Consider the following 21,197-nt stretch of genomic DNA (forward strand, 5'->3'; position numbering starts at 1 on the left):
CATTTTGCAAGTATTTTCAACTCTTTGCCATGTGTCATTGAAATGTGCAATACCACCTATATCAGCACTAAGAAAATAATGTTAGTGTGTTGTTCAGTTTAACAGTTTAAAATCCCTTGTAACCCCTGATTAGTGTATTAGTCTGCACAATGATTTGCATAATACTATTTGTGGTCAAACCAATACCAACACATGTCTTTAGCTATATTTTCCACAAAAGAGCCCCATGTTGAATAATAAAATAAAAGTCTGAGTGCCTCTCTTCTTTACTAGGGGATTAATGTCTGAAGCACATTAATAGCACATTCAGCTATTCAACCATGATACCTGCTTATATTTCTGAGGAAGACTCCAGCCAAAAGCTTGTACTCTGCCATCTTCCTTTTGAACATGTGCTTTCACTTGGCGGTATTGTTCTCTCTTCTGTTCTCTGCGTGAGGCAAGGCTGGCCTCAGACCTGGGCAGAAGAAAAAGAAATTTATATCCTAAGTCATTCTATTTCCTTTAAGTTCATATTTTTTCAAATATAATTTTTCAAAGATTATAGATATGTGACAATGACATTGATGATTCATCTTATGTTATCTAAACATTAAATACTGCCGTGCTCTCTGCATGGGGTTGCCTTTCAAAACTGCAGTGGCTTCCATCACAGCTGCACACAGAGTTCAGACCACTGGAAATACATTATATCAGCACTCATTTCCAAGAACAGCTCAAAGTGTTGCTTACAATCAATTCTGTTTTAAGTGTCCCAGAGCAACTCAGACTCTGTCCAGTCACCTTCTCAATTTTGAATACTGAGATCTCATTAGGAGAAATAAGCAGAAGACAATAAAAATTTGGGGGCATCTGAAAGGGATTCACAATCTCTTAAAAATATGAATATATATATATATATATATATATATATATAAAAATCATTTGAAAATATTTCAGAAAGAGAAGGAAAGTGGTTGCATTGTTGTTGTTGTTATGCGCCTTCAAGTCGTTTTTGATGTACAGCGTTTTTGTGGCAAGTTTTTTAAGAGGGGTTTTTGCTGTTGCTTTCCTCTAAGGCTGAGAGTGTGTGACTTGCCCAAGATCACCCACTGCGTTTCTTGGCTCAGCAGGGACTCAAACCCAGGTCTCCAGAGTCACAGTACAATGCTCAAAACCCTATGCCACGCTGGCTCTCTGTGGTTGCATAGGGAGTGGAAAAGAGCTTTGTTCTTTTAAAACACCACAAGCTGCACCTACAAATATTCACTAAAATTACATCAACATTTAAATCACACATAATTCTGCAATTACAAATGACCGGGGTATGTAAGGCTGCACTGCACTTTTCACAAAATCCAGCACCCTGATTCATTGTGATCTAAATATGCAAAGTATGTCTTATGAATGGGGAAAATGTCAAAGTGGGAGGGAAGTAACATTGTGCAGAACTGTTCTCAAGTACTTTTGAACAGAAATAAAACCAGAATCAAGTAGCACAATACAAAGCATTATACTTTTTGCTTGTTTGTTGTTGTATGCCTTCAAGACATTTCCAACTTAAGGTGACCCTAAATAGAACCTAACATGGGATTTTCTTGACAGGATTTGTTCAGTAGGGGTTTGCCATTGCTTTCCTCTGAGTTTGAGAGAGTGTGACTTCCCCAAGGTCACCCAGTGGGTTTCTATAGCCAAGTGGGGATTTGAACCCTGGTCTCCCAGAGTCTAATCCCACACTCAGACTGCATAGCATGCTTGCTCTTTGCTTTAGCATGGATGATATGAACATTTTGCACTAGCATTGTGAAGGGAGAAGGACATTGCTCTTATACGATACATACTTGACTGTAAGTCAACCTAGTAAGTTGAGGGCAAGTTTTGGAGCCAAAATTACGGATTTTGATATGGTCCATAGATAGGTAAAGGGTAAAATTTAGGGGCATATAGCAAAGGATCTGAAGGACAAAGCAAAAGAAAACAGTGCCAAAGAACTTTCAAAATTCCAGCAGGCATAACTTTTTGTGCTCACACTAAAAGTTTGATGAGCAGGGATCATTCCTCTTTTGAAAATAAAAGCTCAACTTACATTGAGCTATGAATAAGTCAACTCAGGTTTTTGGGGTAATTTTTTTACCTACATTTTTAGACATATACATGAGTATGTAAAGTATTCAAAAACCTGGGCACATAGGAATTATACTTGCCATATTCATTAACTACATAGGAAACCTGTTGAAGTCAGGAAAATGTAGCAGCTGACATCTAACCATAATACTCTATTTTGATACTTTTTTTTACAAAAACGGATTAATCTGGAGATTATTTTGGTATTTATACTATTACATTCTATCAATCTACACACTGGCACTGCTGACATGATTAATATTACAACAATGTGCTTGTAGTTTTATTTTACTAGCAAAAGGAAGCTTACTCTTCACTGAGGAAATCAAATGCTTTCGATTTGTCACTTGGTAGCTGAGACAAAGTGCTGCTTCTTTTCTTGACTGATGGAGTAATGTGTGAGGTTGGTGCATTGTACTTAACATTAACTGGTGGCTCTGGCTTTTTAGCAGTGTTGCCTGATGAGCTGAATAACCTGCTAAAACTAGAAACAAATAAAAAAGAATCATATGAGTACATAAGAATGCTTAATTTGGCTTTCAAAGTTTCATATGCAAATATGGCAAGCCACACATCTAGCCAAAACAATAAAGAAGGATGAGTAGCAGGAAAAGAATGGGCCCAAACACAGCAGCCCTAAACTGTCCAGCAGAGTTATTTTCTCAGAACACTGGGATATCTTTATAACACTCATTAAGACTACTGCATGCACTTCTAAAACTAAGAGAATAGGGAGAATGGACATTTATATAAATGGGATAAAGAACAGCCAGGTATCTAAAATAAGATATTTAAAATGGAAACAGTTTTCTCTATAGATACAGGGATGGTACTTAAAAGATGCTAGCCCCTAGAAAGTATATCTTAGCACCAAGTTTAGAAAACACTTTTCAAAATTGCTTAGACATAGAGCAAATTTCTATCATTCAAGTCGTTAATGCTTTCATAATTTAGAGAACCCAAATCTTTGATTCAGGGTCCATAGCAATGTAACCAATTCATAATATATTGATTTTTTTTCAAGTCTCCAGCAGTGCACACACTTTGATAAACATCCAGGTCGGTGCACCATGGTGCTTAAAGGCATGCAGTATATACTGTAAGTCACTGATGTCATAGGACTTACTGGGACTCTCCAGGCAAGACATACTCTGTGCCTCATTTATAATACAGGGATAATACTGCCCTTTTCTGCAAAAATAGTAATTCTCATTACAGACGTAGTTTGCTTATATCAATTCAAGTGACATCATATATATGCAGGCTCACTCGATTTTATCAACTAGACCAGGTATGGAGGATCAGTAACCCATTATATTCAATTCCCCCGCAGCAGAAAGAAAAAGTGAACAATACAGCTAGCTTAGGTTCAGAATGTGAGCAGCAATAAATCTATGAAGAGAAACACAATCCTTTGGACGTCTGAACCTTAGTGAGTTTGTAACTTAGCAGGTTAACCCCAAATGTAGTAGTCCAATCTACTTTCATCAGCTAAACAAAGACCAATATATTCTTATATTGGTCATAGCCAAGTTATAAAAGCTCCAGAGATAAAAGGCCATTCAAAAATCACTAGTGTACAATTTTAGTAATTTATCATATTCTCACACTTAGTAATTATCAGAACACTAAAATTAAATTAGCACTTCATAAGTTTTCAGATGAAAAGCTTTGGTAAACTGAAAACACATGCAAGCCACACCAAATCCTACTGAAATTTCAGTTTATTTTAACTACTACACAAAGCTCTGAATTACTGTATCAGGATTCTCGGTCCTATTTTTTAAAAAAAGGTACAAATAGATTAAGGCAATTACATTTATCTGCCAAGTATATAAATATTGCAAGATGCAGCTTACGATACAATTTGTCTTTAAGATGTATCTTACCCAGCTGGCATACTAGATAGCAAAAAGAAAAGGAGGCTTATGGTTATTAGTTCTTTTGCTACCAAAGAAATAAAAAACACAAGCACCTAATTACATTTCAATACTTACAACTGCCAAAGGCTTGACCGCTTCTTCTCTTGCATGGCTGGATTTTCTCTTGATGCCCTAAAGGAAAACATAAGCACTGATTAGTAGAGCAACAAGATAACAGATGACATAGAATACTCTGCACTGCACTTTTTTTTTCCAAAGGAAGATTCATATCTGATTGCAAGCCACCACCCTATGCGTACAAGGAAGATTTTTAGAGGGGGAAGGATATGTATTGTATAAATAAGGCTCCAGTAATACTTTATTTTCCAAAATATGCATTCCGAGAGACCTGAGATTATAACAGAGTTGTACATCACTACACTTCATAAATGAAGATGGATGTTTATTTAGCTAAACCAGTACTCAGATACATTTATTTCTACTTCTAATTCAATTACATCTCCTGTAAAAAGCAAAAGGTGCAAGAAGATAATAATGTAATGAGGCATAAAATCTTCCTTCAGAGAGGCGGAATAATTAACATTTTTTAAAACACACACACACACAGAGAGAGAGAGAGAGAGAGAGAGAGAGAGAGAGAGAGAGAGAGAGAGAGAGAGAGGGAATGTTCGCTTATTTAAGGGATGCAAAAGCATATATGGCAGGGTGTGGTGAGACACAGAAAAAGTTAAAACCTTCTAAAATTTGTATTTACTATTTTTAACCCACTTTCACTGCAAAGCATGCTGGCATTTAGTTTTCAGCCATTCTTTGCCTACTGCTGAAGGGAGTGATCAGAGTAAAAGCAACACAACATCTGCCTTTAGACAAGATTGATATTATAAAAAATATAAATAGGGCAAAACTTGGTTTGATGAGGAATGTTGTAAGACAAAAAGCACTGAGGGTTCTAAAACTAAAGGCCAACAAGGAAGATATGCAAATACACCTTTATATTGCTCGGTTGAGGAGTGACTATAAAATGCTACTGAAGGAAAAGAGACATAACTATTATATATCTCAATGGAAAGAACTGGGTCACACCGCTACACAAAAGGAATCACAAAAATTCTGGCATATTATCGCACGAACAACCAGAATGATAGACCATTCTTTAGAAGCAGTAATTCAAAGTAATGTATGGGAGGAATATTTTGTAAACATGTATAGCTGCAAACTAACTCCATATTCCCATCCATATCTTCCCCAAATTGCTGCTTTTCCAGAATGTCCAGAAGTTACCTCTGAACAGGTTAAAAAAATTGTCCAAACAATCTATGAATAAAGCTCCCAGGGAAGACATGATTCCCATGGAATTATTTAATGTAAAATCAGATTATTGGGCACCTATTTTGGTCAAGTTGTTTACATATATAAATAAATCAGGACATATCCCTGAGGAATGGAGATCAAGTATTATCACTCCCATACATAAAAAGGGAGATAAAAAAAATCCTGCCAATTACTCTTCTGAATATCTCCTCTATTGGAACGCTTAGAAGATTGGTCTGAGAGACATAATTTAATATCCGGAGTCCAAGCTGGTTTTCAAAAGGGGAAATCTACTATTGATTTGTGTTTTGTATTAAATTTCTTGATCTGTAAATATACTCAAAACATGAAGCAAAAGCTTTATGTTTGCTTCATTGACCTAAAGTCAGCCTTTGACTCAATCCCTAGGGACCTGTTGTGGCAAAAGTTAGAGAAGGCAGATATCGATCCCCACTTATTATATCTAATTAGGGCCTTACATACTAACACCTAGATACAGGTCAAAGTTGATTTGGATGGCCATCTTTCCCCAAAAATAAATATCTATATTGGTGTCAAACAAGGCTGTATTTTAGCCCCCTTTTAATTTAATTTTTAAATTAATGATATTGTCAAGGAGTTAGAGGGCTTAGAGTATGCCCCAGTTACTATTTTGGATCAAAAGCATTCTCTGTTAATATATGCTGATGATATTATTCTCTTATCCAGGACCCAGGTGGGATTAGGACGTTTGCTTGCCAGATTTTCATCATACTGTAAAAAAATGTCCTGACAGTAAACTATAATAAAACTCAGGTTGTGGTGTTTGGTAGGCACCCCAAAACACACTCCTGGCATTTAGATGAACATATAATAAAAAAACCTTTAAATATCTGGGTGTTTTTTTTCTGAATCAGCCTCCTGGAAACAGCATATGACAAACATTAAAATCCAAGCTCATAGTTCAGTTTAAGCAACCTTGAGCTTTGCTGTTAATAAGGGAGGCAATTTAGTAAGCCCTGCTCTAATGGTCTTTAAAGCTAAAACTCTGGCACAAATCCTTTATGGGGCAGAGATCTAGGCATACTTAAGGTCCAGGTCTGGAAATGCCCCAGAATTATTTTTTTATGGGCATTACTTGGACTTCCTAGGGACACTCTAACTGCTATGATTCATCTCGAAACCTCTGTTCCAACTTTAGAAAGCCAAACAGATAAAAGGATCTTGTGTTATTAGTTTAAGATCCAAGAGATGCCACTCTCTAGATTACCAAAAATGTCTTTTGGAACTTAATAATGGATTACATGTTAATAATTGGGTTCATGGAACAGCTCAATTAATTACTAAGTATGGGCTTTCAATGAACAAACTGGCAGGGTTAGATTATCCTGCAAGGAAGGTAAAAATAAATAATACAATATTAGAAGTTACTACCCTTGCAGATTTACATACAGTCCATAAATCTCCATGTGCCCCTTTATAGTATAGCCTCAGACAATTCTGTGATCACCCGGATTATTTTGACAATTTCACTTTTGCCCAGTTGCGCCGAGCCTTCACAGAACTGAGGCTTAACAGGTTTGATTCAGCTGAAAGAGATGGGAGGCTTAAAAAAGTCCCAAAAAATGAATGGAGATGTATTTCTGGCTGCCTCTATTCAAAGGATTTGGTACATTATTTAACCTGTTGCCCTTTGTATAAAGATCCTAGGGAGTGTTTTATTTTACCTTTAATCAATAATAAAATCTTTTTGAACTCTGAAGAAAAAGTACTTTACCTCCTTATGGACACGGATAAATATGTGACCAGGCGCATAGCATTGTTTGCTCTTGCTGCTAAAAAGACTAGGAAGAAATACATAGCAGAGATTGCTGTTTCCTGTAATGGGGATAATTTGATCTAAAAGGGTCCAACTGTGAATTTTAACATATTCATGTTATCTAAGTTATCCACAATTGTTAATGTTAAACTTTTGCTATTTGATACAATTTGTTGTATATTGTTTTTATGGAAATTTTATGTGTGCTGTTTTATTACTTTGATTTTTGCAATGGTCACTGGCCAAAAGCAATAAAGATAGATAGATAGATAGAGTAGGGCAAAATGGTGTTGGGTGTTGAACAGATGGCTGAATTTCCCATAAGAATATAATTTACCAGCTGATCACCATTCTGATAATCTTTTCCATGCATTATGAAATGATACCAAGGCATTTCAAACAGTTGCTAGTAAGAACAACAAATGCCCACAATTATAGCTGTAGAGATTACCAGCTACATGTGCATGGAAAGGCATACCCATCTTACTCTAGAATGTGGCTGCAGGTCTGATTCAAGCAAAATAATCCAGATTGATCACAAAGAGATGCACCATATCTTCTGTAATGATTGTATCCTATTTGATGTAACTAGTGATTACATCAGGCCATTAGATGGCAGCAAAACAGGGAAGCTAAATATAGGTATGCCCTGAGAACAGAAACGGGCCAGACTAACTAGACAATGGAATAGGAAAGGATCCTTTTTTAAAAAGAGCAAAAAGGCACATGAACAAGAAAGTACAATAACGCTCTCTTCACCTACAGGTAGTCTCCCTAGAATGTAGCAATAACACTTAACAATAGCACATTACATTTCTATACGACTTGATAGTGAACTAAGCACTCTCTAAGCGGTTTACAGTATGTTATCCAATTGCCCCCTATAAGCTGGGTACTCATTTTACCGACCTATGAAAGGATAGACGGCTGAGTCAACCTAGAGTCAAACTCACAATGTTGTGGCTGCAGTACCAGTATTTAACCACTGCACCATCAGGAATGTATCCTATAATAAACAAGCTACAGCACTGTCAGAAACACATCAGTGACACAGCCAGATATAAAAAGGGGGCAGGGTGGATACAATTTAAACCACTACTCTGAAAGACTCAGTTTAATCATGTGATTCCCCATCCTTATATTTTACACATTTTACTTAACTCAGAATTATTGAAGAGTCATTCTTGCTGGTCTAATCTTCATATTTACAACCAGATGAAGATTTCATTTTTAGAATAACAACTTTTCAGATTAATTTTACAATTATATCTAAAAAAATACTGATTTGGTTATACTATTAGAAACACATAATAGATAAATAATTATGAAATTACTGTGATTTCCAGTTTAATTGGTTAATAATTCATATTTGGACAACCTTTTGTGCTGTACTTTATTGGAAGCAGAAACATAATCATTACCTTAATAACAACAATTTAAATAGTCCAATTTAACTAAAACAATAACATTACAGCTTATGCATTCTTGTATTTTCTTAAACATCCATGTTCGTTAACTGATGTGAATAAACAAAATAGTTTTTTTTAAAAAAAACAACAACAAAATTTAATACTATCAGCCTGATCCACACATGAAAAGCTTAAAATACTGTCCCTGAAGCTCAGTCATCTTCATCTTCTTATCTGTTCATAATATGGAAAAGAAAAACAAGCTTCCCTGCTTTACCGGGCCACAAATGATTTCTCAACTTAGAATGAATGAGTTGAGAAATCATTTGAGGATATTGGCGCGTTACAGACCGCCTAAAAGCGGTGGTCAGCCAGCACTGCTGGTTGCTCTGCAAGGGAGCCGCAGCAGCCAAACCGCGCAGCTCCCGCACGGACCAAAAAAGAAGCCCCAAAATGGTGCTTCTTCCCGCGGCGTGGTTATGACGCCGCGAGGTGCCAATGGCGCACTCGCAATGTCATAAGCGCCACGCGACGTGCGGACGCTATGCGTCCGGCACATAATAATGGTGGCATCTATGTGTATAGGGCGCCGCCATTATTACGCCCCTGTCAACGTGCTAGAGGTGAGGCCGGTGTGGACGCTAGGTCCCTGGCCAACCCCTAGCACATGATGGGGGCGCCTCAAGAGCCCGTCTGTAACGGGCCATTATTTCTATGCCAGCAGAAGAAGCTACTGCTGTGAAAAGTGAAATAATTACTTCAACCGTCTCCAAATCCAAGTGCTTAAGTGATTTCCACCAGTGTGACTGTCTTTAAACATCATTAGCAAACATATATTTCTTGAATAATTCCCCTTAGCTCTGAAGTTAATTATAGTTGGCAATATAGATATATGATTTCTTGATATCCATGTATTAGCTATCTCCTCTTCCTCGGTACCTAAGGTATGACACTGGCCCCAGTTACTGACAATATTTGCAAGGAAATGAGCTGGATACAGTGCTTGTCCAATTCATTTTTTAATGCTTGTAATTTAATTCTGTCAGTGTAATTCTGTTTTTAAGTGCTCACTCAGTTCCTTCTGAATTTCAACAGCATCAGCAATAAAACAGTTATTTTTCTGTATTTTGTTTAAAGCTTCAGTAACGGGTTTCTGGATGCTCAGCATATCTTCATAGAATCATAGCATCATAGAGTTGGAAGAGACCACAAGGGCCATCCAGTCCAACCCCCTGCCATGCAGGAAATCCAAATCAAAGCATCCCCAACAGATGGCCATCTAGCCTCTCCTTAAAGACCTCCAAGGAAGAAGACTCCACTACACTCCGGGGGAGTTTGTTCCCTTAAGCCCAATGTTGAGGATTCTGGCCATGACCATGCCATCTACTTTCTCTTGATTTTGTTCACAAACTGTCATCAGAATCAGCCAGTTCTTGAAATATTGCTCAAAACAGTCCATTACAGAGTTAATAATAATAATAATAATAATAATATGTTTTATTTATAGACCGCTATTCCGCGATGATCATAGCGGTGTACAGTAAAATCGTAATACAATACAAAATACAGTTAAAGGAGGGAGAAGTCTCGTCCTTCAGGCAGTCCAAGATGTTGCTGGGTCTGCCTGATCACTCCCTCTGAGGCCGAGATGACAGTTGAGGAGGGAGGGGCCTCTTCCTTCAGGCAGTCCCTGATGTTGCTGGGTCTGCCTGATCGCTCCCTCTGAGGCCGAGATGACAGTTGAGGAGGGAGGGGCCTCTTCCTTCAGGCAGTCCCTGATGTTACTGGGTCTGCCTGATCGCTCCCTCTGAGGCCGAGATGACAGTTGAGGAGGGAGGGGCCTCTTCCTTCAGGCAGTCCCTGATGTTGCTGGGTCTGCCTGATGGCTCCCTCTGAGGCCGAGATGACAGTTGAGGAGGGAGGGGCCTCTTCCTTCAGGCAGTCCCTGATGTTGCTGGGTCTGCCTGATGGCTCCCTCTGAGGCCAAGATGACAGTTGAGGAGGGAGGGGCCTCTTCCTTCAGGCAGTCCCTGATGTTGCTGGGTCTGCCTGATGGCTCCCTCTGAGGCCGAGATGACAGTTAAAGAGGGAGGAGCCTCTTCCTTCAGGCAGTCCAAGATGTTGCTGGTCTGCCTGATGGCTCCCTCTGAGGCCGAGATGACAGTTGAGGAGGGAGGGGCCTCTTCCTTCAGGCAGTCCCTGATGTTGCTGGGTCTGCCTGATCGCTCCCTCTGAGGCCGAGATGACAGTTGAGGAGGGAGGGGCCTCTTCCTTCAGGCAGTCCCTGATGTTGCTGGGTCTGCCTGATCGCTCCCTCTGAGGCCGAGTTCCATCTAACATCTTGTAGGAGAGTTAGCTTTGTTCCACTCATTCTTTTCAGAGCTGCAGCACAGCTGCAAAATGACTGTTACTGAAGAATTTAGCAACTTCAATGACATTAGTGTTTATTTCTTGAACACTGAAGTCTTTGGCTAGGAGGTGCAGCAATTGCGCACTGCAACCATAAGTTACTAACTTTTATATCTTTCCTGCTCTTCTAAATTTCTTCTCATCTTGGATACATCTACAGCAGTGTTTGTGACCAAAAGGCATACTAGATGTTTCAATTTTTGTTCGCACATTATTATAGCTTTTTCTGCCACCTCTTGTAAGTTGTGTGTGTATTTCCTGATGCATCAATCATTTCTGCAAGGAAAACAAGCCCTTCTGTTGTTATAAAAGTACATATAACAGGATCATTGTGGACATTACACCACCCATCAAGACTTAGGCTGACAATGCTACCATCGAGAGCTGTTGCACATTGCTCCAGTTCTTTGCCATACACTTTATCCAGCAGTTTCCCTGTAACATCTGCTCTGCTGGGTGGACTGTATCCTGGTCTAGGGACTGAATCATATGAAGTGTGAGTTTTCAATCAGATGGAAAGAAGAGTTTGTTGCATAAACAAACAGGGTAATTTCTTCATCAAGTAACCCTTTTTCTGATCTGTTGGTTTTTATCACAAATTTATCTATGGCGGTTCCTGGATAGTCAGCTTTTTTCATTTTTTAGGTGACATACTGTGGATATGTGATGTATATGAAACACCATCTTGGACAGATAACTTTGTAGAAGAGGAGATGGTGAACTAGAAGGCAGATAGTTTCCAAACTCCTTCATGTTGACGATGGATTCCCTTAAGCAGCAAAAAAAAAAAAAAAAAAAAAAAAAAAAAAAAAAAAAAAAATCAAAGCTGTTATTTTATTATTTATACAATTTCTCCTTTACTTACTCATCTATAAGTCTAAAAATATATGCCCAAAAATTTGCCCCCAAAATCCCAGGTTTACTTATTTATGGGTCAGTATGGTAATGTGATAGTAGCTCTTTCAGATTTCCCCATGCAGTTTCTTTCTGTCCTGAGCCAAACAGATAGAGTCCTTGGTGACTGATTGATTGGTATTTGTTTAACAGTCCCTCTCCAACCCATGCTGAAGCCTCATATTGATTACTGCTTCCCTCTTGCCCCTCCCATACACACACTGAAAGAGCCTCCAAGTTTTACACTCAACCTACTGAGTGGGTCATGTCAAAAATCCATAATTTTGGCCACAAAACTTGTCCTCAACTTATAACTGAGGTCAATGTATAGTTGAGTATATATGATAATTCATTGTATTCACTGCCACTCTGTACTACCCCCAAAAGGAATATTTTCTTGTTTCAACTCTTTATTTCTTCGTAACAACTGTATCAAAATAATAGTAGCATGCAGTAATTAATAATAAATATAATTTTGCTCCAAGGTTACAGTTCAGGGCAAGTTTTAAGAAATATGATGAAATCAAAATGTTCACCAACCTGAAGATCCTTTGTCTTCATTCAGGCCACCACAACATGCACTTCTTTGCTGCAGTGTTTGCAATTTTCACGCATGCCTGTCTTACTCATAACAGAGGAACTTCATTAAAATATTCCCAAACTGGGTCTCTTTTACAGCCTGCTGCCAATGCCATTATAGGTTTTCTCCTCCAAGGAAAGAATAATATGACAAACCTCAGGCTATATACGCAAAGATCCAAAGATCTCAAAAGATTTCACTTTCATTTTTACTGCTTGCCTCTCCTTCCTCACACGTAGCTTCCTCTGCAGATCTATTCCACTCCCAGACTCCCAACAATCTATTCACTGAATATTTTGAAACTTGGCACTTAAGAAGTAAGGAACTAAACCTGTGTACACAGATTTACAAAAAAACAATGGGCTTGTGATCTCTGCATACACAAATTCAGAGTTTTGATAACTGTAAAACCAAGTATCTGTTGTAATAACCTCTAGACAGAAAAACTGCCCAATAATCTTACAGAAACCTCTGGAAGAGCATGATATTGTGAATGGATTAACAGACTTCATTTATTATACTGTATGAATATACATTCTCATACTACTTAATTAAAAACTAATCCCAATTTCATGATGAATAATCTTTGGACCATAATGTATCTTAAACAGAAAACACTCTTTAGATAGATTTTTCCTCAAAAAGCATTTAATTTTAAATAATCCAATTTCAATGTGAAAAAATCTGATTTAAATTTTTAAAATGTTTTTTTAATTTTTTATAAAAAATATTAATTGATTTTTATCCAGCCTGTATGCAAAGTTTATAAAGGAAGATTCAATAGGACTGTCAATGTACAGTTAGCCCTCCTTATTCAGGGGTTTTCATCCATGGATTCAAGCATCCACGGCTCAAAAATATTTTTTGTTAAAGTATAAATTCCAAATAGCAAAGCTTGATTTTCCATTTTATATAAGGAACACCATTTTGCTATGCCACTGTATTTAATGGGACTTGAACATCCATGGATTTTGTTATCCATGGAGGATCCTGGAACCAAACTCCACTGAATAACAAGGACTCAGTGTATAAGTAGCCAAGAACCTTGTAGAGGTACACACCCCACTGCTTCAACAGCAAGACTTAGCCACAACCTAAAGCCAACTGTGACCATGGGTCACCCTGCCATCTATCCTGCACCTTGACCAATATCCTAACCAAGATGAGAGTTTGGCTGGCCTAGAATTCTCAAAAGCTCCCTAGATACAGGCACCCTTGCAAGCAACACACAGGCTCCAAATGCAGAGATTAATTCGCAACTTTAAAAAAAACCACCTTTAGGGCAGTCCACTACAACAGATACTCTACTTCACAGAATTATCTCTATTTAGAGACGTAAGATATACTGAGAAGCTAAACCTCAAGTATGACAGAAATGAAATAAACAAAAAACAAAATGAAATCATTTGCACTTGCCGTATCATCTCAGTCCATCGCACTGCTTCCTGGAGTTCCATCAGCCTTTCTTTATACTGATTTCTTTCCATGAGGACACGGGCCATCTCAACCCGAGTGAAGCGCTTCCTCTGGGCAGTAGGAATATCACTCTGTACAATGGAGTTGGAGAAGAGGGTGGGGAACAAGCATGTTTAATGTACTAGATTTGGGAGCATGACTTTTTAAGGAAAATATTATAATATTCTATCCTCAGGAAACCACCCATGAGGCCAAACTCAGAGGAGTTCAGTGGCCTTTATAGCTAAGTAAGAAGTGCAGTAATGGAAAGAGCCATCCTGGATACAAAGAGAGTGGGGGGCAAGCTGGTTAAGCACATGCCCACATGCACAAAGCCTTTATTTTCTCTCATGTTCCATTTGCAAAAGAAGTTCCAGGACAGACATAACCGAGGAAGAATCAGTGTACATTTCTCATCAATCTTTCCACAAGATCAGTGTATTTACCCCACTTTAGAGTAGTTTTGCAAAAGCCAAAAAAGGACTACCAAAAACATAAAATGAATGCAGTTACATACATCATCATCTTCCTTTGCTTTCTGCCTTGCTTCCTCTGCTTCTGCTCGAGCTCTAGATAAGATGTAAGAGGTATCAAAGAAATTGGTTATAGAATATCTTTCAGGATACTTTCTGCCACATGATTGCAGAGCATGGCACTCACTTTTTAAGTTCTTCTTCCAGTTCTTTATTCTTCTCTTCAAGCTTTTGCTTAGCATGCTTTACAGCTTCCAACTCTCCTTTTAGCACATCCTTCTCACAGCTTAGTTCATCTACTTTTGCTATTAAGTCATTCTTCACCACATTCAAGGCATTTCTAAAAACAAGTAACACTAGGTCATTTCTAGCACTTCCTCAGCAATAACAAATAAACAGTCACTAATACGTTTCAGACACAGGAATTCATACAAGAAGAAAGCTTTCGCCTGACTATCGCCACTGATCTCATACAAATTAAGAAATAAGATTACTGGGATGCACATGCTTATGTATATCTGTGTGTGCGCAAATGCATGCACATGTGCATCTGTCAATGTGCCTGCATGTGCATGCCCTCCATAAGCCACCATGCAGCCCTTTCAACTATGAAGGCTACCCACTCTACTGTAGTCCAATATTCAAACAAGTGGCTAACAAAACCAGAGCTTCTACCAAAACGAAGGGATAAATTTAAAGCTATGTTCACAACTTTCTTCTTCCCCTTTCTCTAGAAGCCAACTGAAGTGGTGAAACCATTTTTTAGGATGCATGGAAGATTACAGAAGGGAGGGGTGCTCTTTTCCACTCTCACTGGTGCGAGCTCCCAGTATGATTCTGGGCACTGCACTCATTACCGTACATAGCTCATATAATATGCCAGTATATTGGAATAAGCATTTAGTGGGAAGTTATAACTCTTATCAAACAACCCTTTACAACCTCTTGACTGATTAATGAACAGGTGAGATGAAGAATTTCCAAATTTAAAAGTTAACAAATGATTACTCACTTGGTTTCTAGCAGCTGTGTATTTTCTAAGATGAGGTTTTCAACTTCACGACCCATTCCTTTCAGAAAGAGAACAGAGTGAACAATTTTTAAAAAACTAAAACTTCCACTAAAAGCATTAGAAGGTATCATATATGTGGCCTGAACCAGAGTGCAGCATGGTTCACATGGAGCAACTGAACAAGTAGGCTTTCACATTCACTTCACTGTAAAATAGTGACCTACAAACACAAAGGGAGTACACCTGCAGATTAACTTCCTCCACTGCAAAAGAAACAGGCATGTTTTGTGTCTAAATCTGTACACACAGCTGTTGAACTGACAGCAGTTTTCAAATATAACTACATTTTGCTGCCAGATTTTTAAAGAAATCAGTGTATAAGCTTTCTGAAGCTACAAAAAGAAATGCAAAACACTTTCAATCTAAACATCTAATTCCTTCATGTTAATTGTATTTTTATGGGAATTACATTTGAAATTGTTGCAAATATGAGATATTCTAACTCTATGCAGTTTATGCTCAGACATGTCGTTCACACAAGACAGAAGAGACGCTAAACATGAAAAGCTTAAAGATAATGCAAAGCCCTTGCAAATGTTTCTCAAATGAGATGAAACCTTACCAAAGAAATTATGGTCTTTAAAGCCCATGCATCCCAAGAAGAGCAAAAAGAAGAAGAAACATTTCACATGAGGAGAACAGTATAGATGATGTACAGTACAAGACTAGAGATTTGAGAGATATGCATGATTTCAAAAGCAAAGCCAACACTAGATGTTTAAAACCAAATTATATTTTGGTTTTAAGAAAGCTGACAGCAAGACAAACACAGTTGAAAGATGATAGTGTCATAATGTTGTTGATAACCAAAATGCAATCTTGCTGGATGGTCCAAAGTTTGGAAAAATTAGTTTTGGGCTACAGCTTCCACATTCCCTAGCCAGCACATGCTAGGTGGACAACTGTGGTAGTTATAATCTGAAAAACAGTAATGATCTGGATCTATTATATCCAGCAACACCCCTGCCCAAAGCCTACAAGCAGACATGTAAGGAACAGCTTCCCCCTTTAGAGTATCTTCAGCAGCCAGTATTCAGAATGAATTTATTTATTTATTTATTTATTTATTTAGCACTGTAGATTTGCTCAGCACTGTACATAAAAACAATAAATATAACATTCATGGCAACAAAGATCACCCAGTGACTTTCCATGGCCAAGTGAAAAATTAATCCCTGAGTCACAATCCAATGCTCAAACCATTACATCATGCTGGCTGTGATAAATACAAAAATGTATGCAGGCACTAAAATCTTTGTTCATTCTCTCCAAGCCATGCTTATTTTTATAAGCCTATATATCATTTTGTCCCCTTTTCTTTTCTTAAATTTTGTCCCCTTTCCTTTTCTTCAAGTGCTTTCACTTTTCTTCACAATGGAACATGGTCTTGATATTTACAGTTGCCTTGTTCTGAACTTCTCCAGCTTTACAATACTGTTTTGGAGATGAGTATATCAAAACTGTACATAATATCAGAATGAAAAGTATTATAAACGCTCACATTTATTACTTCCTTACATGTTAGGGGGGAAGAAATTTAAACCATCAAATTCCAAGAGCTATATTTTTAGCAAGGTGGCAGAAACACTTCACCATACCTACCAAGGAAAGCCCACACTCCAATCATGCATCAAGTCTTATTTCTGCATTCACTGCTCAGACTTCAAGAACTCACTGCTTCCATTCCACTAGGATAGCAATACTGTACTCCATTCTCCCTCCATGTAGCCAGAATCCTACAATATGTTTGCTACATGCTTAATGACAGTAAGAGAAACTTCTCTTACGATCAAGAAATAGTGGACATAATTTCAGAAGGATTGCTCCTAGTCCTGAGATTACTGTCAGCTTCTTTCCCATATATAGATAGGTTTTACTTGGAAGCATTTGGTACACTACCAACAATCAGAATATGAAAATGTTATTTTTAATTACAACTCCTAGAAACCCCAATCAGTCAAGCTTGTAATCATGCTGGCTAGAGATTCTGGGAGTTGTAGTCCAAAAACAGTTTTTGCAAACTCTGCAACATGTGTACGAATGAAGGTTTAACAATACTTTTTCACTATACTTTCACAAATGCTGTTCAGGACTGCAGTTCTTTCCATTAAACTTTTAACTGCTGGTGTCTCTAATAGAAAAACAAGTAGCAAGCAAAATTAAAATGGAAAAAAACATACAAAGTAGAGCAAAATATATGTATGTATGTATGCAGAATACATGTTATGAAAGCAGCAGCCAAGAATACTGAACTTCAAAGCAAACTTTCAAATATATATAAAAACATACACACCAGAATATTCCCCTGGGTATGCAGCCCAAGAGAAAGCAGATTGGAGAAACCCATTTAACTACTGTGGAACTGTGCACCATAAGTTAAACAGCCAATACCCAACATATCAAAACTATTAAAGGCAGTTCATATAAAATGCACACATGCTTCAAATTAAGCCTCATTAAACTCAGCAAGGCTTCTGTACAAACATGATAGGATTGAGTTGTTAGTTCCAATTACACAGAACATGTTACCAAGAAAAAATCTTCAGCAGAACAATTAACAGCTGGTTATAATTGAGCAATAGTAAAATGGCTAAAGATCCTCTGTTATAAAGAGCTGTATTAGCTCAATATTAAGAAAATCTTAGATCTGACATAGCTTTACTTCTGTGCTTTTGTAACATGAAAGGCCCATAAGAATATATTTGCAAAATATTATCAACTTTCTCAACTTGTGTGACAACCACCAAACATTGAGGAAGTGGACAAAAATGTGGCAAGCAGCTGGTCACAATCCTGTACAGGAAGCTCTTATCCACCTTTTTACTTTGGTTCACTTCTATTTTCTCCCTTCCCTCCCTTCATAAACCATCTTTGTGGTCTGGATAATGAGTTGTTCATCACAACTGTGTGTATAAGGGCAGCAGGGGGAAAGTGGTGCCCTTGTGACAGCTGTAGCCAAAACACAAAGCTACACCACTAAGGAACATAGGGGGCTCTGTCACACAAAGGCAGACCACTGGTCCATCCAGACCCATATGGTCAATTCTGACTGATAGCGAGCACTCACCAGGATTTCCAGGCAGGATTCTTTGTACTATTATTATTGTTGTTTTATTTCCTCATATCCTGCCTTTCTCCCAATACAATGACTCTATGCCCTACTCGGAGATCCCTGACAACCCATGGTGGACTTCTATCCAAGTTCTCATGGTGCAGTAGTTAAATGCCTGTACTGAAGCCACTCACTCACAAACCACAAAGTTGTGAGTTTAATACCAGCCAGGGGCTCTGAGTCAACTCAGCCTGGCATCCTTCCTTAGATCGCTAAAATGAGTACCCAGTTTGTTGAGGGCAATTAGCTTACACTTTGTAAACCACTTAGTATGCCGGTAGGCAGTATAGAAATGTACTTGCTACTAACCCTGCCTAGCTTCTAAAATCAGGTTGAGTACACAGTAATATGGCTGTTGAGATTCCTATGCTCTTTTCATTTCCTGATGTCTATTCAGGGTGGTATAATACCAGAGGTAACTGTGATGGATCCAGGACAGAACTTTCTGCATCAGCATCACCCAGGGCTACATGGACTGCCATAAAATGTCATCCATTCTCTGCCCCCAGTCATCAGAAGTGAATGTTTTCAGTGATAAGCAGAGTGTAGGTAGGCAATCTTGCCAACTATTTAAAAGGTATATTGCATTCCCCATGCAATGCCATGTGACAAGAACATTTGGGAAGCGTTCTCTGAAGTGAAAGGTTAGAGGTCTCTCAAACACAGTGCAATATCATTGTCTTCCTCTTAGAGCTTTCATATGATCACTCTCATTCATTCAGGCAAAAAAGGTCAAGAAGATGAGGGAGGCATCAGAAAGACAAACTCGCACAGACTTATTGAAGAGGCTAGCACTTCTATTATTCAACATGTCAATGATAACCTATATTATAATGTTATCCAGCATTCTAGGATCAGAGTGGCAAAACCTTTTGATTTGGAGGGACAATGCCATGATCAGGCACTCCCATCAGGTTTCCCTGTCTCCTCTGAGCATAGCTATAATCTTCATAGTAGCTGTGGGGTGAGGGTGATTTCCCCTGCAATCCAACCTCTGCATCAGTTATAATGTAAAGATACTAGGGTTGCAGAATCCCAAGTAATGAAGAGAGTACTGAAAGCATGTTAAAAGCAGAAAACAGCAAGAAGAAAAGCCTCACGTGCTCTGAGACTATCAACTGTTTATTTGTTTTTAAAAGCCCATTTTGGCCTCATTGAGGGAGAGAGAGGCTGGCTAGCTCCATCAGGCCTGCCTGGAAGAAGACAAGCCCTCCCTTCATCCTCCATCTTGAGGGAGAGAGAGGCAGGCTAGCTCCACCAGGCCTGCCTGGAAGAAGAAGAGCCCTCCCTCCAGTCCATCTGCCTTGGACCAGGCCTCGGAGGAAGAGAAGAGACACTAGACCTCATCCCCTTTCCCACCACCATTCCCTTCTCCTTTTGTGTCGTGTCTTTTTAGATTGTAAGCCTGAGGGCAGGGAACCGTCTATTATCCCCTCTGTTGTAAACCGCTCGGATTCCCAGTGATTGGGCGGTATATAAATAAATCCGATTATTATTATTATTATTATTATTATTAGAGAAAAGACCTTCTTCAGGAGCTTTCAGCAGAAAGCCTCTGAAGAAGGCCTTTTTATTGAGGTCAAAATGCATTGGGCTTTTTAAAAGAAATAAACAATTTATCATCTCAGGGCACATGCAGCTTGTCTACTTACAGTCCTAAGGGAACACCTATGGCCCACAAACTTTACAAAATACCTGCACCTGATAGGAGATAAAAACTGCAAAGACTTACATGGATTGACAGAACAAATTGGATTTTGGGATTTTACTTGATGACATGGCTATCAGGGCCATCATAAAGAGCATACAATTCAAATTTTACTACAGGTTGTGTCTCCCTTATCTGGAATTCCAAAATCTGAAATACTCCAGAACAAAACTTTTTTCATGGGTGCTTGAGATAGTGACACCTTTCCTTTCTAATGGTACACAAAAATGTGTTTCATGCACAACATTATTTTTTTAAATAATGTATAAAATTACCTTAGGTTATGTGCATAAGGTGTGTATGAAAAATAAATAAATTTTGTCTTTAGACTTAAGACTTCTCTCCAAGAAATCTCAATATATACTTATATGCAAATATAGGTTCCAAACTCAAAAATAAAATAAAATAAATCTAAAACACTTCTGGTCCCAAACATTTTAGATAAGAGAGACTCAATCTGTACTACGCCACTAATGATGTAATACAAATTATAAGCCTATAAAAATGAGGAAAACCTCCTCATAGTTGTCAAAAGTGCAGTTTTACCACCATACGAAGTTTCAGCTGTAAAGCTCATAGCCATTCAGAAGAGTAGTCTACAACAGGAGTTTTGGCCAATGTGAATTTGTTTTTTAAAAGAATTAAGTAGCAACTGTGCATCTTATTTTGTCATCTACTTTTAAAAACATCACGTTCTAAGCCAACTGTTCTCTAGTGCCCTCCAGACTGGATGGATGCAAACTACCCATTAACTCTCCATACTGGATATGGATGATAGCAATTCCAGTTTAATACATACAGCTGGGGGCATGGGAAGCTGGTGTTGGCTAAAGTAGTTGTTTGCTCTTTAACATTAATTTAGAATAATTATTTTTTAAGAATGGAAGCAATCAGCCAATCAACTTGTAGAAAGGACACTGCAAGAAATCTTTTCCTTCCGCAAGCTGCTTTCCACCAGTTAGCACCATTCAATATGTATGAAGGAATTAA

General features: G+C 38.2%; 1 protein-coding gene across 11 annotated transcripts in view; it reads right to left on the bottom strand.

The window, feature by feature from the left end:
• Positions 1-21,197, bottom strand: part of SPAG9 (sperm associated antigen 9) — a 128,585-nt gene that overhangs the window by 50,476 nt on the left and 56,912 nt on the right. For 10 of the 11 annotated variants that reach the window (XR_016282287.1, XM_089537487.1, XM_089537468.1 and 7 more), the window contains 7 exons: positions 15,328-15,385; positions 14,503-14,655; positions 14,360-14,411; positions 13,804-13,934; positions 4,101-4,157; positions 2,414-2,587; positions 328-457 (listed from right to left, as the gene is read on the bottom strand). Coding sequence is in view for 10 of the 11 variants with exons in the window: in XM_089537487.1 (XP_089393613.1) it covers positions 328-457; positions 2,414-2,587; positions 4,101-4,157; positions 13,804-13,934; positions 14,360-14,411; positions 14,503-14,655; positions 15,328-15,385 (755 nt within the window). In the remaining variant the exon portion in view is untranslated. The remainder of the gene's footprint in view (positions 1-327; positions 458-2,413; positions 2,588-4,100; positions 4,158-13,803; positions 13,935-14,359; positions 14,412-14,502; positions 14,656-15,327; positions 15,386-21,197) is intronic. The other variant, XM_089537457.1, reaches the window with a different exon arrangement.

This window comes from Sceloporus occidentalis, unplaced genomic scaffold, assembly GCF_023333645.1.
Source record: "Sceloporus occidentalis isolate IW3139 unplaced genomic scaffold, rSceOcc1.0.p SCAF_1, whole genome shotgun sequence".
In the NCBI taxonomy this organism is placed as follows: Eukaryota; Metazoa; Chordata; class Lepidosauria; order Squamata; family Phrynosomatidae; genus Sceloporus; species Sceloporus occidentalis.